Source organism: Schistocerca serialis, chromosome 9 (assembly GCF_023864345.2).
Source record: "Schistocerca serialis cubense isolate TAMUIC-IGC-003099 chromosome 9, iqSchSeri2.2, whole genome shotgun sequence".
Lineage (NCBI taxonomy): Eukaryota > Metazoa > Arthropoda > Insecta > Orthoptera > Acrididae > Schistocerca > Schistocerca serialis.
The window spans coordinates 380,923,476-380,948,586 of record NC_064646.1 but is presented as its reverse complement, the minus strand read 5'-3'; the positions used below and the strand labels follow the sequence as shown (position 1 = coordinate 380,948,586).

Sequence of the window (25,111 nt, the reverse complement as noted above, 5' to 3'; positions counted from 1 at the left end):
CTGCATGTGATTCACATTTCATCAGGTTCCTATTAGCAACCATCTCTTCTCACAAGTAGGAAAAAGTTCAGAACGTAGAGTTGGCCATATTGACAACCATCCCAAACAGTCTTGCCAGTCGGATTTTCGTAGTACATTGAAATACTGCTACATTCGAAGATGAACAATACGGAATTTGTATTATTTCGTTGGATAATGTATGAAAATGCAGTGGTCAAAACTCGGGGCGGAGAAAAAAAGCTCGTCTTCCATCTTTTTTTAAAAAAATTTATTTACTGACGCACTGGTTTTGGCGCCAGTATTTATCTTTGTGCCTACAAAGCATGCCTGTGTAGCGCTATATATATTCGACTACAGAAGTTAAGTTGTGGTGGCACCTACCAACATTTTTCAGAACTTCCGCTTACTTGGCACTCGATTCTAAGCCGCAGGCGGTTTTTTGGATTACAAAAACCGGAAAAAAAGTGCGGCTTAGATTCGAGTAAATACGGTAAATATTTATTTTCATATGTATCTAATGCTCAATTACATTGAAGCTCACCTTCAACAGATGAAAATTTCTTTCAAACATTTACCCAAAATTATGAGTAGCAAAAAGTTATACAGAAATAATATGTGGAAGATATGGGATGGCTAACTACACTGAGAAACAAATTAAACAGTTATTTTTTCCAAATGCTGTAACTGTCTCTCACTGCAAAATAGAAGTTTGAAGTTTGTACAAAGGTGCCTATAAACTTCCTCTGTGGTGCACTACGACATCACCCTCGGGCTCAGGAATGCTTCACACAGCGAGGTGTTGACACATGCAGGAAAAAGATCCATGTGACTTATAAGGTGGCTTAAAACTTTCCAGTCCAATTTTTCTACTCACTGCATTCTCTCCAACTCTAATTTTATTTATTTATTTATTTTTTTAAATAAAATGCAATAGCAGGACACTTGACAACTATTTTCTTTTACACTAGCTTTTGAAATTACATAAGGTTTTTTTGTTTATGACTGTTTATACCTTTTTTCTGTATGGTACTTCTTAAAATATTCTCCCGGAGGAAGTCCACGATTCCTCTTGCGTGTTTTGCAGCAGAATATTGTTTCTCTTCTTCCTCCTTTTTCCTTGCATTTGTTAGAAACCATGCAATCATTTGCTGATTTTTTTTCTTTTTTTAAATTTTGCACTATGAAATGCACCTTGTCATTTAGTCTCTCCTTGAATACAGACAATGATGGTCTTCTTCTCTTCTTTGAATTTATATTTCTCATCTGGCACACTAGTTGTCTGATTAGATTTTTTTCTATAGGAAAGATGGATCTCCACATCAGTTCTTGCCTACTGAGTGTAGAATATAACTGTTACCTACAGCAACTTCAATCAGTCAAAAGAATAATTTTTTCCACCTCCTGTGCAATCATACTGTAAAACCATAGCAATCACAGTACTCATCAGCCTCATCCACTCCTCCCATAAACTTCAGGTGTACCAAAATAACAGTGGGTTTCAGGAACTCCACGAGCTCTTTCTTCCTATAACCAGTAATCAATTGGGCCTGAGAACCAAAGAATGTACTCAACATTGTCACTAACCTCTCATCACGGAATAAAAGAAACATTTTTCGCATCGGGAAAGTGGCAAGCAGTGTGAAGTTAATCTGCTGGAGCAATAGCTGAAAGCACACTCCAGGAGCCAACAGAGAAGAGGGATGTGCCCCATACTGGCGGACAAAGGAGTCATTGAAGAAGGAGGCATAGGACGGGTGGCCAGGCATGGTATCCACTGAGGAGAACATTACATCATATCACAATGGTAGTTCAGCAGCTTCTGCACACAGATTCTCAACCGGGTTAGTGTGAAAGGTGCCAGTGGCCAAACGGGTGCCACGATGTAGGATTGTATTTAGTAAGCATAAGATAGATGGATGTGCAGATGCATAAACAGAACACTAATAGCCTAGTTTTGAACAGACAAGGGATCAGTACAAACAGAGGAGGACACTGACAGACAATGTACAGCGGACAGCTATTTATAACCCGTCAGAGGACCAAGAAAGTTTCCTATCACACATGAGTCCCAGGAGTTTCATAGTTTCAATGAATGGAAGAGCAACAAGCCCAAGACGTAGAAACACATCGAATAAACCCATTGCACAACCAGCAAATCATACAAAGGATTTTGTCAATGCTCATGTGTAAAGATGATCAAGTTATTGCTGAAGACGCAGCTCAAGGAGACAAGTCTACGGTGAACTGCAAATGATCACAAAATCATCAACGAATAGGGAGCCAGAGATGCTTGGCGGGAGACAGGCCATAATAGGGTAAATGGTGACAGCAAAGACGATGCTCAGGACAGAGCCCTGCGGCATCCCGTTTTCCTGGATAAAGGTGTCCGACAAGGCAAACTCACAAATACCTTGAAACCTGTATCTTTTCAAAATTCCTGAAGGAAATGTAGAGAGTATGGAGGATACCAGTCCTCCAGCAGGTGTCATAGGCTTTCTCCAAATCAAAAAACACAGCCACAGTCTGGAATTTCTGCAGAAAACAGTTCACGCCATGGGTTGACAAAGTAACGAGATGGTTGTTGTGCAGTGGTTAATAGATTGTGAGACTTGAGCCATCATAACAGCCGGGCATGACTCATACATTCCATCACCTTGCAAACACAGCTTGTGAGAGAAATGGAGCGGTAGTTACAAGGAAGGTGTTTGTCCTTACTAGGCTTAGGTATGGGTATGACAGTGGCTTCATGCCAGCATCTGAGAAATAAGCCATCCACCCAGGTGTGATTGTACAAAGGAAAGACAAAGTGCTTGCCCACAAGGGAAACGGGCTGCAACATCTGAACGTGAACATCGTACAGCCCTGGGGCAGAAGATCGGAGGGATGTCAGAGTGTTATCTAGTTCACGCTTAGTAAAGGCAGCATTGTAGCATTCACGATTCTGAGAAGAGAAGGCTATCACTCGAGCCTGCTCCACTTGTATCCAATGGAGGAAGGCAGGGTGATAGAGGTTGGAGTTCGAAATCTCTGCCAAATACTGACCCAAGGTGTTGGAGATGACATCATCTGCTATAGTCAAGCCGCAAAGTGGGGAATGAAGCTTGGTCCCAGAGAGCCTCAAAGATTGACCCAACAATGGAAGAAGGAATGGAACTGTTAAAAGAACTACTAAATGAAATGTAGCTAGCATTTTTGCCATCCCCAAGAATGCAACAACACTGCACACACAGCTGTTTATAACGAATGCAGTTTACCATTATAGGATGACAGTTAAAAATGCGTAGAGCATGTCTCCGCACACGCCTCAGTCCACCAACGGACAGGAACACCACACGGTAATGGTGAAGTGTGAGGAATGAAATGTTCTGCAGTGGTAAGGATAATGTTTGTAAGTTATTCAACCTGGTCATCACAACTGGAGAAATGTTTTTCGCTGAAGGTCGCTATGTAGGGATAAAGCCTCCATTTGGCCTTAGAAAGTTGCCAATTGGATGTACAAGTAGGTTGGGTATGAGTCAGCAAAAAGACAGCACATGGGAACTGGTTGCTCAAGCATGTGTCAGAGAGAACAGACCACTCGAGACAATGGGCAAGCTGGGCAATGCAGAACAAGAGATCCAAATTGGAATAGGTGTGAATGGAATCTGGGTGCTCCAGTGTTAAGGTCGATGAGAAGGAGGGTTGATTGAGAAGGTCAGCCAAGAGGATACCTCTCTGACAGGTTCTGTGAGAGCCCCAAAGGGGATGGTGCACATTAAAGTCACAGAGCAGCAAAAAGGGAATTGGCCAATAAGCTGGAGAAAGTCTGCCCTGGTGACAATGAATGACGGAGGAATGTAGATGGTACAAAGAGAAAAGGCAAAGTGAGGAAGAAAAATGCAGACCACAAGAGCTTGCAGCCGGATGTTCAGTGATATGATTTGACTATGAACATCATCCCACAAGAGCAGCATGACTCCCCCATGAGATGGAACACCATCCTTAAGAGGAAGGTCAAAGCGGACCGGAAAGAAATGTGAGAGGTCAAAGCAGTCACGTGGAAGCAATTTTGTTTCCTGGGAGCAGAAAACAAATGGATGATTCCAAGAGCAGCCCTAATTCCTTCTTTTTGGATCTAATGCTGCGAACATTCCATTCAAGGAGAGTCATGATGGGCGAAAGGGAGGATGGAAAAAATGAAAGGTTGTCATCTCAGTGGCTGCCGAGTGAGAGCCTTCAAAGACTCACTGCTACACGGCATAGAGACTGGAGGATCCTGCTCCATAAGATCTACAGAGGTGTTGGCATTCTTCCTCAGTCAGTCTGCAGATTCCATGATAAAAAAATGGTTGGTGGTGCGCACCAGCGAAACGGAAGTCATCCAGATGAGGCTATCACGCAGCGGCACTGTTGACGAGGATCTCCGAGTCAGCAAAGGAGAAGACTGTTTGCTTTTGTTTGATTTCTGGGAGCCTTTGCAGTTGGCAAAGGAAGACTCAGATGTCTGTTGGCCGGAGGGATCTAAAAAGTCTTTGCGGGAGTATTCCTGCCTGTTGTTTAGCAGGTGATTTTGCAGCTAGAGGTGAAAATTTGGTGGCTTGTTGGATGGCTGGAGGAGGAAAAGAAGATGAGGATGCTACAGTGATACAGGGTGATTTTAGAGCCACGGTGTTGAATTTGAGGTTGCAAGTTTGTGTGGTCATGTCCTTTGTGTAGCAAGAATGATACTGTAAGTGCCAAATGGTAGAACGCAGGGCTTTCAATTAGCCAACCACTTGTGAGCGACAGGGTAAGGCACTTTTTTCTTCACCCAGGTCTCCTGGATGGCCCACTCATTGAGATACACAAGACCTTCTCAGTATGAGCCTACATGGTTGCCACTGCAATTGATACAGTGGAGCGTAGGAGGCGGGAAATCGCCCTTGTGAGCATCCCTATCACTAGTAACACATCGGCTGGGTTTCAACACAACATTCGAGTGTGGTTGAAATGTTGACATTAGTAGTAGTGCACTGGAATTGCAATGCGCAGTCGGACCTTGATGGCTTCATAGCCTGCTTTGATCTTTGATGGTAGCACTACTCAACCAAATGTACAAAAGAGAGTGCATGCACGCACTAAGGATGCATCAACCTTTTTCACCACCCGATGGACTGCACTGATGCCCTGATAAGAGACATAAGTGTAGATTTCTCTCTCAGCAATACCATCAAGCAGCCTTGTGCACATAAAACCATGCAGAGAATTCAGTGTTCGATGGGCCTCGGTACGAACAGGAAAGCCATGGAGAAGCAAAGCTACAAGCAGTAGTTATGCCTGTGAATCACAATTAGTCTTCAAAACCAAAGTACCATTGCATAAGCGAGAGTAGGATTTCATAGGCCCTGCAATTGCATCAAAACATTTCTGAGTAATATATAGATTAACCAAAGCAAAGGACTGACCGTCTTCAGTAGATGAAACCACAAAGAACGGAGTGCACCCAGGGCAGTGTTAGAATTATTAACCTCATGCTGTTTACATTTTGTAGACGTAGACTGAGATGAGTATGACTGGCTCATTGTGAGATAATGCCCCATGACTGCAAGCACCTTCGACGGCATACTACTCCTAACTGAGGAACACCCCAGAGAGGAGCTCACTCCCCTTAGGTGATTGTTGACACCTCAGGTCACACCTCCCGAACTCCTCAGAGGGACCAATGGACAATTTGGGAAGGTAACAGCTCAGCCAATCAGCCTTCCCTGGGCCTGGCTTGTACCAGACAGTACAATGTGAACCTTGCCTGTTAAACCACAAATTATGCATTAGCCAGTCACCTGTTATGCACCAGACATGTGGACTGGCCTTCAGGAGCACACAGGAAGGAAAAAGAAACAGAGGAACCTCAAACGCCAATGCAGAGGGAGGATAGGAGAATGAAAAAGGAAAAAAGGAAGAAAAAACAGTGGAGGGACTGTTTGGACCTCAGACTACTGAAAATTCAGAACACATACCCAAACATATCCCACCCAAGTTCCCCAAGGGAGGGCAGAATTGAAGAAAAGGTGGTGTGAGGCTGGGCCTATGAAAACCAAGCTTGAAGTCACCAAAGACTGGTGAGCAACATGTGGGGTTAGTCAAGCATGTGTCATTGTCACAAAGACTGAGTGTGATGTCACAAACACCACACTCTTGCACCGAGCGAAAATACGAGGGAAGGCGGCCAGGGGCAGCGAGGTTCGCCGAGGGCTAGTCCAACAACGCATTTCCTACACCACCTTTAACAGTAGCATCAAAAAATGTGTCAATGCTGTTGACCAGTCACCAACCAATTCTTATTTTGTCACACAGACCTTGAAAAAACAAACTGCATGGGCATTTTCAATCTTATAAAATTAAGGTCCATGTGTAAAAGTAACCATTTTATTTACCAGCTATGCTGCAATTACTGTGCAGCATTATACGTGAGAATAACAAAAGGAAGATTAGTATTCAGTGTCCCTTCAACAGTGAGGTCATTAGAGACAGAGCAGTTTAGAGAAGGATGGGGAAAGAAATAATCTGTGATCTCTCAAAGGAACCATCTCGGCATTGCCTTGAGCAACTTCAGAAAGTCACAGACAACTTAATCTGGATGGCCACAAACAGATTTAAAGAGTCGTCCTCCCAAATATGAGTCCAGTATGTTAACCACTGTGTCACTTCATTCGATGTGGTAATAACAACAACTAAGCAGTTGTCTACCTGCATGAATGACAACAATCCACATTACAGAAAATTTATTACGTCTTGCCAAGGATCACAGAAATTTCTTCAGTTTTTGCATTGAAACCTGTAATCATTTAAGTGGGGTGCTTATTCATTGTCTTCAGGCTATGGTCTGTCGCAATACTAAAATGCTACATGGACAATATCAGAGACTACGTTTGAGAGCCCCAGCAACATAAGGGTGAAAACTATTTAAACCGACAAACTCTAGGAGGTTGTAGGGGACATCAAAACAAATATTTTTCCCTGATGTCATTCTTTCCTATGAGGATTATTTAAACCGGTGGAGGCCGTATTACGCTCTTCAGTTGTTAGAGGGTGTATTACGCTCTTCAGTTGTAGGCAACTGCTGTCCACCAGTGTAGTAGTGCATTGTCTCTGTTTACTAATGGAGTGATACACCTGGAGTGAGTACACTGATATGGTTGGTGCGTACTACGAAGCGCACCACAACAGACGAGCTGCACAGCGGGTTTATCAACAACAATATCCTAATTGCCGTATCACGCAGCATATGACCTTTGCTGCTGTGTACCAACATCTGCGTGAGACCGGGTCATTAGCAGATTACTTGGACAGGGACGTCATCGTACGGTAAGAACTCTGCAATTTGAGGAAGCTGTCTTGCAGCATGTGGAGCAGGATCCTTCAATCAGCACTCATGCAATTGCACATAACATAGGGACGAATCAGACAAATGTAAGAACAGTCCTTCGAGAGCAACTCTTACGTCCATTTCACTTGCATCATGTCCACAACCTGGAACCAGTTGATTATCCACCCACAGCATAGTTTTCGCAGTGGTACCTGGAACAGTGTGAAATGCATCCTACATTTCCATCCTCTGTGTTGCTTACTGATGAAGCAACGTTCGGGCATGATGGAGTCTTCAACATACACAATTCGCATGTTTGGAGTAAGGATAACCCACATGCCACAGTTACTAGCACTCATCAAGTGCGGTTCTTCATTAATGTGTGTGTTGGTGTTGTTGGGGACTGTTTAATTGGGCCGTATCTGCTACCTAGGCCATTAAAGGGCGGGCACTATTACAATTTTCTCGCCAGAGCATTGCCAGAATTGCTGGAAGACGTCCCACTCCCTACAAGACAATGCATGTGGTTCCAACACGATGGGGCGCTGGCACATTTCAGGCATTGTGTGCATCAATTCCTGGACCGACAGTTCCCAAGAACATGGACTGGCAGATGTGGTCCCGACCATAGCCTGCTCGATCCCCAGATATATCCCCTCTGGACTTTTTTGTGTGGGGAGAGATGCGCAACTTTGTTTGCACAACTCCTGTTGCATCAGAAGAGGATCTGGTTGCCCGGATAGTAGCAGCAGCAGGAACAATTCAGGATACTCCTGGGGTTTTTGCCCATGTCAGACAGAACATGATCCGCCCGTGTAACCTTTGTTTATGTGTCAATGGAGGCGTTTTTGAAAATCTACTGTAATTGAAATTGGGTTGTGTTAATGTGTTGTCTCTTGGTCATAAAAAATGGAAAAGTGTTTGTTGCTTTAATTACTTTGTCGCCAGAGAAATCTTTCTCTACCGGTTTAACTACTCCTCATAGGGAAAAATATTTGTTTTGATGTCCCCTAAAACCCCCCAGAGTGTGTCGGTTTAAATACTTTTCACTCTGTATACAATTTTTGGAAAAGCTTTAACAACACATCTTTATAGATATTTGCTGAACTGATGAATGAGATGTTAAAGCATTCCTGAAATACCAAACTTGACTGATCTCTAATATTAACTGTCCCCAAGAAAACTATCCTAGCCAAACCTGTAGAAGGGAAAACATTACAGTATAAGACATTTAGCTATTTTGTGAATACAGAAGGATTTTTCAATTTTGTTTGGAATACTTCCAACCCAATGGGAGTTTAAAGTTTGAACACTTAATTACTTTATGGACCTACTTAAAAAAAAACTAACTACCCTTAAGGGGACACAGTCGCGAGGGAACTCCCATAAGGAATCAATGCTAAAATGAGCAAACGTCAGGTACGTTTTCTGAAGTAACTAATGGAGATAAAGACCTGAAACTTTTACAGTGTACAGCCGAAACATCATTTTCAAATCACATAAAATGGTTAATGTATTTTAGACATTTCATGAGTAATCATTTTTTTGTTCTATAAGACAAAAAATTAAAACTTTTCTAAACACCTTGGAGCTTGTAAATCTGTTCTTTGTATCACTACTGGTCTATTTTTTTATCTAATTAATCATCACTGTATTAACAAGAGATACTGCAAGTCTGATGTCTGTAGCAGTTATAGTTTTTGAGAAAAGTGTACCAGAAGGTCAAAAAATGTAGTTTTGAGAAAAATGGTATTAAAGTTTTACACGCAAGAAAGTAATGTACAATGCCATACAGACACACTTTTAAAACATTGCAGGGCTATACTGTGGCTCAGCTTCTTGATCTTTATCTTCTTTTCTTCTTTTCTTTGATCTTCTAGCTATCCTGGCCTCCTTGGTAGCATTTCCTGCAGAAATATCAGCATAACAGATACGGTCCATGTCAATCTTTTTCAGTACCCTTTCAGTATTGATACCATCCTTTGTTCCCAAGAGTCTTAATACGTCAGTCTTCTTTGACACACCAGCATTGAAGCACATCACTGCATCATGAACACCAAATTTTAGTGTTTCTTTTCTAACGAAAACAGTTTTTGGTAGCCTTGTCCAAATGACAGAATTCAAACTTACATTTGGGTTTTGACTTTTTCCATGGAGACACTTTTTCAAGAGCTCTTGTTGGCTAAGGTCTCTGAAAATGGGTTTCACAGCTAGCAGGATTTTTTCTGGAATTGAATGTTTGTGTTTATAGCTGGAAGATGTTGCTGGGTTGTTGAATTTGCACCAGCTGTCAGGTCCCCGTGGGCAAAGGTTATGTTGTGGTTCCTCATCTGTTGAAATTTTATGAAAGAATATAGCCCAGATGGCTCTCCTCATTGCTTCTACATTGCTGCAGTTAATTCTAATGGCCATACCATAATAAGTCTGGATCCTGTCTATTTCAGCCTTTGTCGGGCCCCCTTTACCACCTAACTTTTTTTCCTTACATATCTTTAGAAGTCGTGATCCCATTCTTTTCTGTACATGTCCTATACATTCCAGTTTATTAATTTTGACTCTAGGCCCATAAGGTTTATCTTTTACCACTTTCTGATAAGCCTTACTGTCCCTGCCCCAAGACAGTCTGTATAGAGGATACCTCTTGAATGCACAGACCTTTTCAAAATGTTAGCAACACCAGCCACTTCCATGCCTCCACTAGAACCATCATAATTCTTTTTGCACGCATGTTGTATAGTGGGATTTTTGCTACAGATGTCACAGAACTTAGTAATAATTTCAATATCCAGAACCTTCCCAGTATCAAAAGAAGTTGCTGACACAATGCCATTTAGGGATGTACGCCCACATTTCTGCCAACTGCCATCAAAACCAGCAGAAATTTGCCTTGGGTCAGATTTCGTATCATTCAACTGAACTGCTTCTTTGGCTGCTTTCAACATTGTAGATTCACTTACCTCAGCTACAACTGCACCAATAGGCTTGTTGTAAACATCAAACTTTCTTGGAGGTGGAGGAATGTTCATCACTGCACAAAGAACAGCACCTGCACTTCGCCCTTTTCCAATAGATCTAAGTGCATACACTAATCTTATATTGTTTTCATACAATCTGCTTCTTGTTACGTGGGATGACATTGTATTGGCAGTACAGCTACATTCCAAACATGTCAAAACTAAATTACAAACAATTCCCCTGGTTTTCACCACATCTTTGTGCAAAGTAACGTTTCCACCACAGTTTTTACAATTTGTGTGTTTTTCGATAAGTTGACGTAATAACCTCATGGATATCAGAATGTTTGTGTCAGTAACAACAGAAACACTGTTCACACCACATATTGCATTGTCACGCATTTGAGAGGCACTTGGAAAAACCGGCAGCACCTAGAAGCTTCTTGCTTGAAGCACTGACACTTGCATTGACTTCACTTTCAATATTATTTTCTGCCCTCTGTTCAAAACTAGCAGTTTTGCAGTTTATTTTTACATATTTATTTCGACGAAACTTAGGCTTATATCCAAACTTCCTTATTCTACCCATTGTGTTATAACGTTTCACACAATCATTACATTTGTATCACCAAAACGTAAACAACTAGGATGAAGAAACTGACAAACGATAGTCGACAAGGCAGACAGGCTGGCAAACATCAGAATAACAATTCTCTCTTGCAACCCAAATAAAGAGTATTTATATCCGTGGAACATAAATGATTGTTGTACTATAGTCAATGCTGACTACTGCGCAAGACACAGCAAAAATGGACGTGGCGCTAGTTACCATGCTTCACGAACAAATTAATAACTCTGAATCTAATAATCAGATTTGTATGAAACAAACGGCATTTTGTAGCCAAATAATTGGAGCATAGATAAAGACTCAAACTAAAAAAAAATCGATTTTTTTGAGCCTGTTCGCGACTGTGTCCCCTTAAATAGACTGAATGTTTAAGGGCTCACTTCTGACAAGAAAGACACTAGGACTAAATTTTCACTCTGGACTGGAGTGCTCGCTGATATGAAACTTCCTTGCAGATTAAAACTGTGTGCCGGACGGAAACTCGAACTGAGGACCTTTGCCTTTTGCTGGCAAGCGCTCTACCATCTGAGCTGTGAGACGGGGCGTGAGTCGTATTTGAGTAGTTCAGATGGTAGAGCACTTGCCTGCAAAAGACAAAGGTCCTGAGTTTGAGTCTCAGTCCAGCACACAGTTTTAACCTGCCAGGAAGTTTCAAGAAAGACACTGTTGTATCTATAGACTTGAAAAATTCACATATTGCAATAAACGTAAATATAGATGTGATTCCCGCCCCAAAACTTGAAAATGTGAAATTACCTAACAGGTGCTATTTCACAATAAATTTTATCCCTGTGAAGCAGCCTTATTTTCTGCATACAAACATCAAAAATGTAACCACTTTTTGGTTATTGCACATCACCTGGCAAAGCCCAATTTGAAAGGACTACCTGTGTAGGAGCATGTTTGCAAATTAAAAACTGCACAAACATATTGACTTACCAGTGAACTTGATTCTATGGTTTCATCACAACTGTGAGAGGTAGAATGGTCTGTATAAAATACACCCTGTGTAACACAACACAGAAGTCAGTCGTGGGACCTAGCATCTTTGAGTAAAGAAACACATTTGTCTGTTAGCGAAAGTTCAAAAGTTGGTAAAATGTGGACACTTAGTTTTAGGTGGTGGATGTTTTAAACTGTGGTTGCATTAAATACCAGTCAGATGAGGGCTGAATTACCTGGACTACGACACTCCCACAAGCAAGCAATTGCACTGTTACTGAATGCCTTGTGCTGTGCGCAGCTGTTTTTTTCCATCTCTTTTTTTTTTTTTTTAATGAGTGAAGAGAATAATCCTGTTTCATCAAGGAATTCAGGGACGATCCTTGAATATCAAAAGGGACCTACAATCGCAGGCAAAAGATGGAAACAAATGAAAACCATTTGAGAAAAAAAACTGCTGAAGTTTTTGCAAAAGCAAACATTCCTGTCAAAAAGCTGCCCAACTACCATCTCTCTCTCTCTCTCTCTCTCTCTCTCTCTCTCTCTCTCTCTCTCTGAGAGTCAGTTTCAGAGCACTATGGCTTTGTACTCATTTATTGTGACAATATTTTAAATTTTTACATAAAAAAATGCACATTTCCACAAAATAGATGCAAATTTTGACAAAAATAGATGCCACATTTTCAGGTCCCTTGTATTATTCATGACTAGTCCTGAAACAAAATTTTGAATACAGATGGAAACAACTGTGACATCTTTGATACAATGACGTGCACTAGCACAACTAACTTCAGATGGGGTTCTTCCATCAGATGGTGGCATACAGCCTTCATTGCATTATGCTGATTACAATTTTCAGAACAGTTGTTATGTAGAGAAAACATATTTTCAAAGTAATTTGTGTTACAACAGAGAAATGCTTTTGTTTAATGTACACTGAAAGTAAAGTTCTTTTTTCTTTTACCTGATGCATCCCACAGATCATCAAAGAGCCCTGAAGTTTCAGAAAGTAGTGGAGCACTTTTCTCAACTTTAGGCTGCACATTCCGAGTGTCAATTACTGGCACTGATTTCTGACCTCCAGCTGGCATATTTGCACTGCAAGAGGGCAACTTCATAATTAAAAAACAAGGTAGGCACATTCATTGCTATAGTTTAAACATTATCAAGTGATAAATCAACCAGCATTATTTAATGTACATCTTGAATATGTTTTTCAACATTATTCCCAAACTTTCACTTCTTTCATTCCCAAGGAAAGTATGTAGGATTTCGCTTATCTGCTCTCCTACGCACATCTACAATTTTTCAACCTTTGGATCTGTCCTTATGGTGTTCATGCTGATGCCTTACACTATGTTCATCAACCACACAATAGATGGAGAATGCTGTGAGGAAGAGGTCTCTAACATCAAGTAGGAAGATCCCACTCCCACATAATGTCTTTTCCTGCTCTTTGGTTCAGTAAACAAAAATTTTTGGAAAAAATAGCAGTTCTCATCCTGAACGTAAAGGACACTCAACTACTTGCAGTAATAGCTGTTCAAGTGGAACGGAACACTGATGCTGATTACAGTAATTCATCAATATTATTAGATGATAAAAACACTTTCCAGTGCATTTACAATTTGGGATACAACTAATGGTAAGTATATGCAACATGGAACCATTCCCTTAAAAAAAAAAAAAAAAAAAAAAAAAAAAAAAAAAAAAAAAAAAAAAGGAAGAAGAAGAAAAAGAAGAAGAAAGATGTGGAGATCAAAAAATTACACACACTTTCGACAAGTATTCAAATCCAAGAAAAGAAAAAGAATTGCTGTTTTGTACCCATGAGCAGGGAGTACAGTTTAGTGAGCACTTGCAAACAGCAATACTTGTAAAACATCAAACTGAGATTTAGAGCACATCAATAGGATGGGACAACATTGCATCACATTGTAGACATAGTGCCAGTATTGAGGAAACAGCTAGTCGGTAACAACCGGATGTAAGTAGGATACAATGCCAAGGTCATTAAAATTATTTATCCATAATAACATTTATTAAGTTCCACTTCAGACAGGTAAAAAAACCACTGTACTGCAGACAAGTCAATTTGTGCTCACTAGAGACAATAATCATGAACAGAAAGACTGTCACAACCTAAAACGGTTGTACATATATAAATAGCAAGCGTGGGGGAAAAGTAGTCTGTTATGGCACTGGAATATAAGACACACAGAACTGCACTGCAAAAGCAAATCAATCACACTAACTATGGCTTCCATTACACCCCACAGCTTACCTGAAGAAGTATACTGTATACAGAAGAAACACACAGCCCTGAAAATCAAATATATGACTGGATGAGGCCAACGAAACTATTAATTCAGGAACGTAATGAGGTTGTCTTTAATGGAATTTCAGACTGAGGCAATATACAGATCTAATAGTTTAGCTAGTCCAAGCAAAAGTGGTACCATCCATTCGCACAAGGAAGTCACTGCTTTGAGAAACTAATGAGTAACAATTTACAAGCAGCTCTACCTTACAGATTAATCAAATTGGGGACATGGTGGATGTATTACCTTCTCACTTAGCTTACAGAAAAATACTGGCAGAATTCACAAAAAATCTGACATTAAATTCCAATTTCTTACACATGCATCTGAAATTTCCACAAAAAGTTGCTGTTGAAATAATACTTAATAAATCTAGGAGGTTTCTGAGAGGATCTTATAGCTTTCCAGAATGGAAAGGTTTGTGCCATTAACAACAGCATCTCGAGATTTGGTCAAAAATGCACTAACCTGTCCCCACTCCAGAGAGACAGGCGCAGACGCGGGCGTGAGGGAGGGGGCAGGGGCAGACGTGAGGGGAGGGGACGGGGGCAGACGTGAGGGGAGGGGACGGGAGCAGACGTGAGGGGAGGGGACGGGAGCAGATGTGAGGGGAGGGGACGGGAGCAGACGTGAGGGGAGGGGACGGGAGCAGACGTGAGGGGAGGGGACGGGAGCAGACGTGAGGGGAGGGGCCAGGAGCAGACATGAGGGGAGGGGACGGGAGCAGACGTGAGGGGAGGGGACGGGAGAAGACGTGAGGGGAGGGGACGGGAGCAGACGTGAGGGGAGGGGACGGGAGCAGACGTGAGGGGAGGGGACGGGAGCAGACGTGAGGGGAGGGGACGGGAGCAGACGTGAGGGGAGGGGACGGGAGCAGACGTGAGGGGAGGGGCCAGGAGCAGACATGAGGGGAGGGGACGGGAGCAGACGTGAGGGGAGGGGACGGGAGCAGACGTGAGGGGAGGGGCCAGGAGCAGACATGAGGGGAGGGGACGGGAGCAGACGTGAGGGGAGGGGACGGGAGCAGATGTGAGGGGAGGGGACGGGAGCAGATGTGAGGGGAGGGGCCAGGAGCAGACATGAGGGGATGGGATGGGAGAAGACGTGAGAGGGAGGGAGGGAGGAGTCATGAGTTGAGGGGAAGGTAGGGTAGATGAGGGGAGTAGGGGGTAGATGAGGGGAGGAGAGGGTAGGTGTGGGGAGGAGAGGGTAGGTGTGGGGAGGAGAGGGTAGGTGTGGGGAGGAGAGGGTAGATGAGGGTAGGAGAGGGTAGATGAGGGGAGGAGAGGGTAGATGAGGGGAGGAGAGGGTAGATAAGAGGAGGAGAGCAGAGAGGGGAGAAAGAGAGAAGGGGTTAGGAGACGTTCGTGGAAGAGGCATTGCGAGAGTACAGGATACGCTGAAGAGAGAATCTCTGTCTGCACACTTCAGTAAAACTAGCGCTGGAAGGAAACATCCAAATGGCTCTTGTAGGGTAGCAGCTGTTGAAGTAATTTCTATTGTGGTGTTCAGCATTTTCATCAACTGCATCATCAAGTTTGGCAGTTACCACTCATGCGAGTAGGCAGTTAGTTACTTGTCACGCCCACACAGGATGCTGCACAGTAATCGCATCATAGCTGATATAATAACATGCCTGCTTTCATACATGGCCCTGTCTTTTATAAGATAGGAAATGCTTGCGAATGGACTGTGGTAGGATGGGTGGACGAATGCATGGGACTGTTATTACACCTGTGTCAACCACAAGGATTATGGTAGGATATTCCTCATCTCAATGCACAATAAGAAGTAGTCAAAGCCCTGGCAACAGATGTGGGTGAGCTTTTCAAGGCCAGGATGATACTGGGTGATCAAAGGAGTCCTGCTTGGTCGCTAGTTAACAAGTTTACTGGTGTCAGAGGAGGAGACGGCACAGGAGATCCGTTTATGGCTCAGAGCACAATGGGGCTCAACTGCTGAGGTCATTAGTCAGATCCGTTTATGGATGACCTTGATAGGATGCTGTCTGTTAATAAAGGCTTTAGGAAGATTAATGATATATTGCAACAGCTCCTATTTTCCACTGCACATACAGCATCCAGGGTTGGAGAGGCTGTAAAGAAAGACTTTTTTTGACGTGGAATGGGTGACAGTTGTCAAAGTGGAAGTACTGTTATTGGCTGGCATACTCAATGTAGATGTACCGGGTGATCAAAAAGTCAGTATAAATTTGAAAACTTAATAAACCATGGAATAATGTAGATAGAGAGGTAAAAATTGACACACATGCTTGGAATGACATGGGGTTTTAATAGAACAAAGTTCACAAAATGTCAGACAGATTGCGCTGGACAGCAAAATGTCATTGACTGCGCATGATAATCGTGTATAAAAGGAACTGTAATGAGAGAGAGAATCAGATGCACCAGCAGTCGCAGCATGTTGACATTTCCTGAAAAGGCACTTTTAGTGAAGCTGTATTATCAAATGGGGGATGTGCTAGTTCAGCGTTATGATCCTATCGACATAGGAAGAGGATTCAAATGGGTAAAGGTCCGTTGACAAATGCAGCTGTGGCGAGAATGATTTCGAAGTTTGAAGCCACGAGTTGTTTAGACGATAGACCCCGTAGTGGCGGACCGAGCACAAGGCGTAATGCTGGTGAGGCAATTCAGAAAGAAATGGAGACTGTAGCGGGTTCGTCTATGCACGGGGAAGTCAGCGCTCATGCAGTCTCACGTCGCACCGGCATTCCATACACTACTGTTTGGTTGGCACATAGGCGTACCCTCCGATGCTATCCGTACAAAATCCATTGGTATCATCAACTGTTACCTGGCGATTTACTAAAGCGGAGGGCATTTGCGGTGTGGGCGTTTCAAAAGACGGCGGAAGATGACGATTGGTTGAGTAACGTGTTGTGGACCGACGAAGCTCATTTCACGCTCCGAGTGTCTGTCAACGTCCACAACTGCAGAATTTGGGCTACCGAAAATCTTAGAACTGTCATGTAAACTCCATTGCATGACGAGAAAGTCATGGTATGGATTGGATTTACCACATCTTCCATTATTGGGCCTTTTTTCTTCGAGGAAATGCGTGATTCTGGTTTTGTAACTGCTACCGTGACGGGTGAGAGGTACGCCGATATGTTACAAAATCGCATCGTCCTCAGCCTGGCTGATAAACACCTGCTGGAACGTACAATGTTTATGCAGGATGGCGCTCCACCCCATATTGCTAGACACATGACAGATCTCTTGTGCGCGTCGTTTGGTGATGATCTTGTGCTCAGCCGCCACTTTTGTCATGCTTGGCCTCCCAGGTCCCCAGACCTCAGTCCGTGCCATTATTGGCTTTGGCATTACCTGAAGTCGCAAGTGTATTGTGATCGACCGACATCTCTAAGGATGCTGAAAGACAACATCCGACACCAATGCCTCACCATAACTCCGGACATGCTTAACAGTGCTGTTCACATTATTCCTCGACTACAGCTATTGTTAGGAATGATGGTGGACATATTGAGCATTTCCTGTAAACAACATCATCTTTGCTTTTTCTTACTTTGTTATGCTAATTATTGCTATTCTGATCAGATGAAGCGCCATCTGTCGGACATTTTTTGAGCTTTAGTATTTTTTTGTTTCTAATAAAACCCCATGTCATTCCAAGCATGTGTGTCAATTTGTACCTCTCTATCTACATTATTCCGTGATTTATTCAGTTTTCAAATTTATACTGACTTTTTGATCACACAGTATTTATGGAGCCATCTGAGAGGCGGAGACTGACATCTAAGATAGTGGAATGTTGAGTTGAGAAGGGCCAGGTGAGGGTATTTTATTTCCTCCAGGTATTTATATTGTGGTTGAGCTTATAAATAATACTGATATAATGTTTGGAAAAGGAATTAACAAGAAACTTCACATTCATGTAAGTGTAACTGGTGTGAAAAATGTTTATAATACACAAATTCACTGCTGTTAGTCATGCTCTTGTGGCACTGCAAGAACTAGAGGGTCCACATCTACGTCTACATAAATACTCCACAAGCCACCATACTGAGCATAGCGGAGGGTACTTCATGCCTTAGTAGTCATTTCCTTTCTGTTCCACTCGAAAATGGAGTGACAGGAAAAGACTGTCTATATGCCTTTGTATGAGCTCCAGTTTTTCCCATCTTGTCTTTGTTGTCCTTATGTGAAATATATGTAGGTGTCAGTATAATCGATCTGTGGTCTGCTGCAAATGCCAGTTCTCTAAATTAATGCCAGTTCTCTAAATTTTCTCAATAGTGTTTCAAAAAAGGAATATTATCTTCCCTCCAGGAACTCCAATTTGAGTTCACAAAGATCGTATGAGAACACTTCTCACGAAACAAGTCATCTTACAACATAAATGAAAACTTCCTGGCAGATTAATATAGTATTCCAGATCGTGACTCAAAAGTCAGAATATGAAATAGCTCCTATGTTTGAATCCCTGTATGGCACACACTTTTAATCTGCCAGGAAGTTCCAAATCAGCGTACATTCTGCTGCAGAGTCAAAAATTAACTCTGATTACAGCACAGTTATTAACCAATGAAATTGAAATAAACAATGACAGCAATGTGCAAGGAAGATATGGCTCATGATTGACTGACAAACACAAAGTTTCCAGTCAACATAAAATTGTTAATGATTTAATACAAGAAAAAGTTATGTACTTACACTGATGGCTTATTCACTGTGGGTGATGCTGTGGTTGAGAAAAGGTCTTTTTCTAAATCATTACCAAATAAATCATCTGCTTTACTTTGTGCAAAAGTAGCTTCCTCTCCTTTAGCAGTTGGTTTAAAATCCGATTCTGTAGATACACAAAAAATAATGAATTAATGAAGAAAGTCATTTATCAAAATATCCACGGGTGTACTGCCGATCTACAGTGTCCAACAGGCACAATTATATGGAGAATACTACGAACAAACGGAGGGAGTTGCCATGGGTAGTCCACTCTCACCGGTGGTAGCAAATTTGTACATGGAGAACTTCAAGGAGGAAGCCCTGTCGTAATCCGAATGGAAACCTACTTGCTTTTTCCGTTACGTGGACGACACGTTCGTCATCTGCCCACATGGTATGGATAAACTCCTTGACTTCCTTATACATCTAAACTCCATACACCCCAACACCAAATTCACTACGGAGACTGAAACGGAGGGTAAATTACCTTTCCTTGACGTCTTGGTCAAGAGAAGGGCTGACGGCACCCTAGGTCATAGGATGTATCGGAAGACAACGCACACTGATCTGTATTTGCATGCAGACAGCAGCCACCACCCTTCACAGAAGAATGGGGTACTTAAAACTCTAGTACATAGGGCACGCGACGCAGAGAGTCTACCCCAGGAACTGGAACATCTGAGAACTGTATTTCGAAAAAAAAAATGGGTACTCAGAGTGGCAGATTCAATGTGAGCTCCTCCCAACCACTACAGCACGACCTGTGGAGATGGATGAAATCACGAGGGAGGAGGTAGGCACTGCGTTTATTCCATATACAGGCGCACTCTCAGGGAAAATCGCCCGCATTTTGAAGAAACACTGGGTCACAACTGTGTTTTGTCCTCCGAATAAAACTCATGCACTGGTGGGGAGCACCAAAGATGACATCGGTTTGAGGAAGGCCGGCATGTACCAGATTCCGTGTCAATGTGGCAAGTCGTATATTGGTCAGACAATGCGTACCGTCGAGGATCGATGCCGTGAACACCAGAGGCACACTCGACTGATGTATCCGAGCAAGTCGGCAGTCACTGAACATTGTTTGTAGGAAAATCACACTATGGAGTATGAACGCACGAGGATTCTGGTACAGACATCGAGATACTGGGACAGCGTTGTTAGAGAGGTCATCGAAAATCGCACCAATGACGACCTCATAAACTTTGACTGTGGCTATAATCTTAGCAAGGCTTGGGAACCAGCGATTGGGTTAATCAAGAGTAAATTGAGCAAACATATAGTTGTGGCGACCATGGCAGACAGAGCCATCACTCCGACATCATCTCAGACGCCGTCGCAATCTGTTCCACCGCGTGACCGTGGTGCGGGGCGCGGACAGTGGTGGGAGCGCGCCACGGGCGGAGGGTATTTAAATCGGCCGCCACCGCGACCGAATCCAGTTCCCTCTGAGCATCCATAGCGTACGGATCTCCTTGCCGGCAAGTTCACAGGAGCTCAGTCTGTCAGTTCACCTGATGATGGCGACATGTATGATCGCCGAAATATTGTGCCCGTTGGACACTGTAGACCGGCAGTACACCCGTGGATATTTTGATTATCAAATATGCCAAGAGAAACTCAAGAATCAAGGTCATTTATGGTACAGAATGCCCATAAACTCAGTTATGAATGGGCATAATTACTCATTGTTGGAACACCTTTATCTTAGTATAAAGCTGACATTTGTAATGTCCAGACACCGATCATGCACACAACTCATGAGCTGATTACATAAAAATTCTGTCCCATTGTCATGTAGTGATGGTACAAAACCATCCATGGGCATTAGGCGGAAATGGTGGGTAGGGCGGAGGGTTATCCACATTAAATTTCATCTTAAATCTTTATTTTATTTGAAAAGTTATTAACACTCTACATGTTTTATTCTTTGTGTCTACTCATTTATTTCTCAACATAGTCACCCTGGCGATAAACACATTATTCCCGAGAGACCGGGTTGTTGATACCATCACTTTCGAATGTTTGACTTTGTTGACAGAGTCACAACTTCAATTCTGCTTGCACTGCTTCATCACTATCAAAGTGAAGTCCTCGAAGGTTTCCTTAAGTTTTGAAAACAAATGAAAACTGGATGGGGCCAAATTGGGACTGTATGGAGGACGACAGGTGACAGAGAACCCAAGGCAATTGTTGCAGATGTCGCAATGCTCGTGTGTGGCCTGGTATTGTCATGCTGAAGGAGAGGGTGCTCCATGCACGGACAAACTCTTCGAATTCAAAGCTCCATTACAGCACACTGTTTCTCACACACCAAAGTAGTTATATTACACAGCTCCACATCAGACCCTACAATTCGAAGCCCTCTATCGGCAGAGGGCTGTAAACATGTAGACATTAAGAATAAAGATGTAAAATATTAATAACATATGATTTATTTAAAAAGCTTTAAGAGTTTTCACATAAATTCAGAGGCATTACTTTTCAGCCGACCGTCACAGTTTTTTAGCAGACATGATAAAACTTAAAATTATGACCCCATACAGCAGCCATACTACACGTATTCTGTTGTGTAAAATCTTCCTCACAAATTTAATTGCTTTCCCTCCACTTCCACATCAATTTGCAGGATTGGAAGTACATATGAGACATAACTACCCAGTCTTCACCTTAATATATACCTCCAGAACAGACAATTTACAAGAGAGCTATGATATTAATAGCATACATGGGAAAAACAGATTTAATAATGAATATTATGCTTGTATTTTGTATCTGAGTTACAGTGTGTTTTTAATTTTCAGTGGAAAATTTTTTTAAACCGTTAAAAACATGGCACACAGCCAAACCAAAGAGTCCATACAAACTGATATTGAAATACTGCACAGGGTACTGGCATGATTTACCGAGTGTAAATTAAACAATCTTCAGTAATGTAAGCAAGTTTCAGCAGGCTGGGCTAAGAACCAATGACTAAGGGAAGAGAAAAACATGTTGCATCATCTGTAGAATTTATTCCTTCCTTTCGCTGTATTTTTATCTTCCTTTAAAATTCAAAAGTCACTTCATTTCAGCTCTGCACTGCAAAGTAAATCCATTTTTTCCATCAATCAAAAACTGGACTATCAGTGTTATTATCCGCTAAACAAAGCTCTATGTTGTACTTCCACAGTCGACTAAATTAATAAAACTGCTCTGGGTTTTTCTTATTTTCATTAGGTCACAAAAGATACTAGATAATTTACAGACTGCTAAGGTACTTGCCTGCATTTGTTTTTTGATTTTTCTTACTTTCAGGTTCATCCCATAATGATTCAGGTTCAGTGCTCTTTTGGTTCCAGTCACCTAAATCATCAAAAAGGCCACTCCCAGCGGAATATTTCGCATTCTTGCCAAACAGCACATCATTTTCATTACCATCATCGTCATTATCTTCAAGTGGGGGAAGGAACATATTACCTGGAAAGTAAAACTAATATTATTTTAGTACAGATCACAATTTTAGCTGAATTAATAGTGTCACACAACAGCAAAAGAAAAACTGAATAACCAATAAACAGCACTGTGTGAAGGATTCTATTAATCTAAAAGTTTTCCCAATTTTTTGACAAAAATGAAGGAAATGAAACTTCTGAAGGGTTCTCCATCTATCTTGACTTCAAGGATAGTGCAGCACTCCTTACGAGTCAACATGAGTGAGCTATGATTGGCCACAATGAGAAGAAAACTCTTTATTATTTACTCATAATAAATTAAGAGACAAAATTGCTGGTCATCATTTAACTACAGGAGGCAAAATGTTTAGTACTCTTGAAAGACACATATAAAAATAAAACTGATAACGGAATCCTAGCTTGTAGAACTACCAGTCCATTCCTCGAGGAGGAGAGACGCATATGTTGGGAAATGTCAAAAAGGAAGGGCTGGTCACTCAGACCCATGATGAGAGGGAACAACCACTAGCTAAAAAGAGGTGTGAATTGATATTAACTTCACATGTCTTAGAATTTTAAACTATTTGGTCAGGAACAAGATAAACCATTCTCATTTATAAAAATACAGTTAAGTTTCTCACAGAGAAGCAGTATGAGCAAATCAGTGAGTTGGTACATCATGGTATGACATCCTTATGGCACTAATTTCCTCCCTTTTGCATGAGTGGAGTATTACCTTCATAACAGAAAGCAGAGGGTCTCACAGACAGACTGTAGTCATATGTTAGATAGGAGACTATAGCATGTGGGTCCTACAAGCATGAGTATTGGGCTCACTCTTGTTCTTAACCTACATAAATGGTGTTCCAATGCCTTTAAAGGTCTATCAAAAGACTAATATTTGCTGACTCATCTCCGTAGCAAAGTGTTCAGCATGACTGACTATGATGCAGGTTAATTTCCCAGTACTTCCAGGGAGTATTCCTTGGTGAGAGGACTGGAACAGGGTGCACTCAGCATCATGCTGCCAATTCAGGGTCTATTCAAGTAATAAATAGTGGCTCATTCTAACTATCAATCCCCAATATATTCACTGCTTGACAGTATTTGCTGCTGTTATGAGTCTACCTCTTCAACAACACCAATTTTATTAAGCACAACTTACTTACAATTAAATCACAGAAAGTAATAGTCCCAGACTCTTCTGGAAATACACAAAACGAAAGACATCTGGAGATGGATACCTTGTGGGCAGTACAGTATTCTGAATGTTTCTTGAAGAATGCACACACCACAGCTAGAGAACACTGTCCACAGGTTCTACTGGAAAACTGGGATACAAACCATGCTCTCAGTGCACCTATATGCATTCAGTTCGTTCACTGAAAACACTATTAGTTGAATGGTACATAAAGACAGTCCTGCATTAGGCTGACAGATAAAGCCATGAACTAGCCATGTTTCGTCACTAGGTAACAACAAAGTCCAAATCACAGTTGAGGAGAAAACCATGTAGTACAGGGTTGTCCTCAATAGATAAATCAGATGGCCTGCAGTAAACGTCGGCTGGTTGACAAGCGAGGCAGCAGCAGCCCTTAAATCTGTCATGTGTACTTTGCCATGCGACCTGGAGCTGGCAGATATATTCTGCCGCACCTGGCAACCTCACCAGACATGTGCATAACTATATTGAGTGATCCACTGATACATCCAGCAGGATTATAAGAGCCCCAGACAATAAAAGTCTGTTGAGACAAAATAAAACACCTACAGCCGTCCTTATGATTTGATTTTATTTTGTTGCAACCAGTTTCAATGCTTCATTGCGCTATCTCCAGGCTGTTGTTGATGTGGTACGGGTTGATATTATCCCTATATATATCACATCAGTTGTCAGCATAACTGGATATGCAGATAATGTATCAGCACTCCAACCATCAACTGCCAACTAGCAACAGGAGTTGGCATTTGATGGTAGGTTTTGCCTCCTTGTCTACAGTAAAGAATAGAATTGCATACTCTGCTGGAAATGTATTCAGCAAGCTTCTATATAAGATAAAGCTTTAATTTTGGAATCCCTATCAGTTCAAAAGAAAATTAAAAACATATCTGCTTTCTCTCTTTTTCTACAAAAAAATTATCATGTGGCATTGTTGGCCAGGAGGCCCCAACCAGTGGAGTTCAGCCACAGGGTTGCAAGTCTTATTTCAGGTGACGCCAAATTGGTGACTTGCCTGTAGGTAATTATGATGAGAGAATAAGGAGGACAACACAACACCCAGTCCATGAGTGGAGAAAATCTCCAACACGGCCGAGAATCAAACTCAGACCCACTGCATGGTAGGCAATCTCATTACCACTCAGCTAAGCAGGCAGGCTCTCTTTCTACAAATATCCCTAATATCTAGATTCAGGAATTTAAAAGCTCTGTTAGCTTCACAGAAAGTACCTGTGTTCATTGTAAAGCTGCATCATAAGTAGGAATGTATTACTGATTTAGGTAACTATTTCCTTTGAGAAATACTAATATAATCAAGTTATTATCAAGCTATCAGTAGGAGGTAAACAGCAGTTACTTAGTGCACCTAAAGAGCCACAAATCGTTTTTCCCAAAGTAGCAGCTTTCTTTCTAATTTCCTTCATGGCATTTAGCTGACATAAGTATGAATAGCATTAAGCATTACAGTAATGGTTTATTATTAGTACCATGCACAGCTCAAGTTTCTACGGTTTTCTTGTCTTTTGTAATGTATACCCTGATTCTTTACACTCTGCTGAAGTTTCCCCTTTTTGATCAAA

General features: G+C 41.9%; 1 protein-coding gene across 1 annotated transcript in view; it reads right to left on the bottom strand.

Annotated features, from left to right (window-relative positions):
- The window catches only part of LOC126418896 (WASH complex subunit 2), a 191,581-nt gene that overhangs the window by 92,495 nt on the left and 73,975 nt on the right, over window positions 1–25,111 (bottom strand). The window contains exons 8-10 of the mRNA XM_050085910.1: window positions 22,143–22,337; window positions 18,867–19,002; window positions 12,813–12,946 (exon numbers count right to left, since the gene is read on the bottom strand). Of these exons, the coding sequence (XP_049941867.1) occupies window positions 12,813–12,946; window positions 18,867–19,002; window positions 22,143–22,337 (465 nt within the window). The remainder of the gene's footprint in view (window positions 1–12,812; window positions 12,947–18,866; window positions 19,003–22,142; window positions 22,338–25,111) is intronic.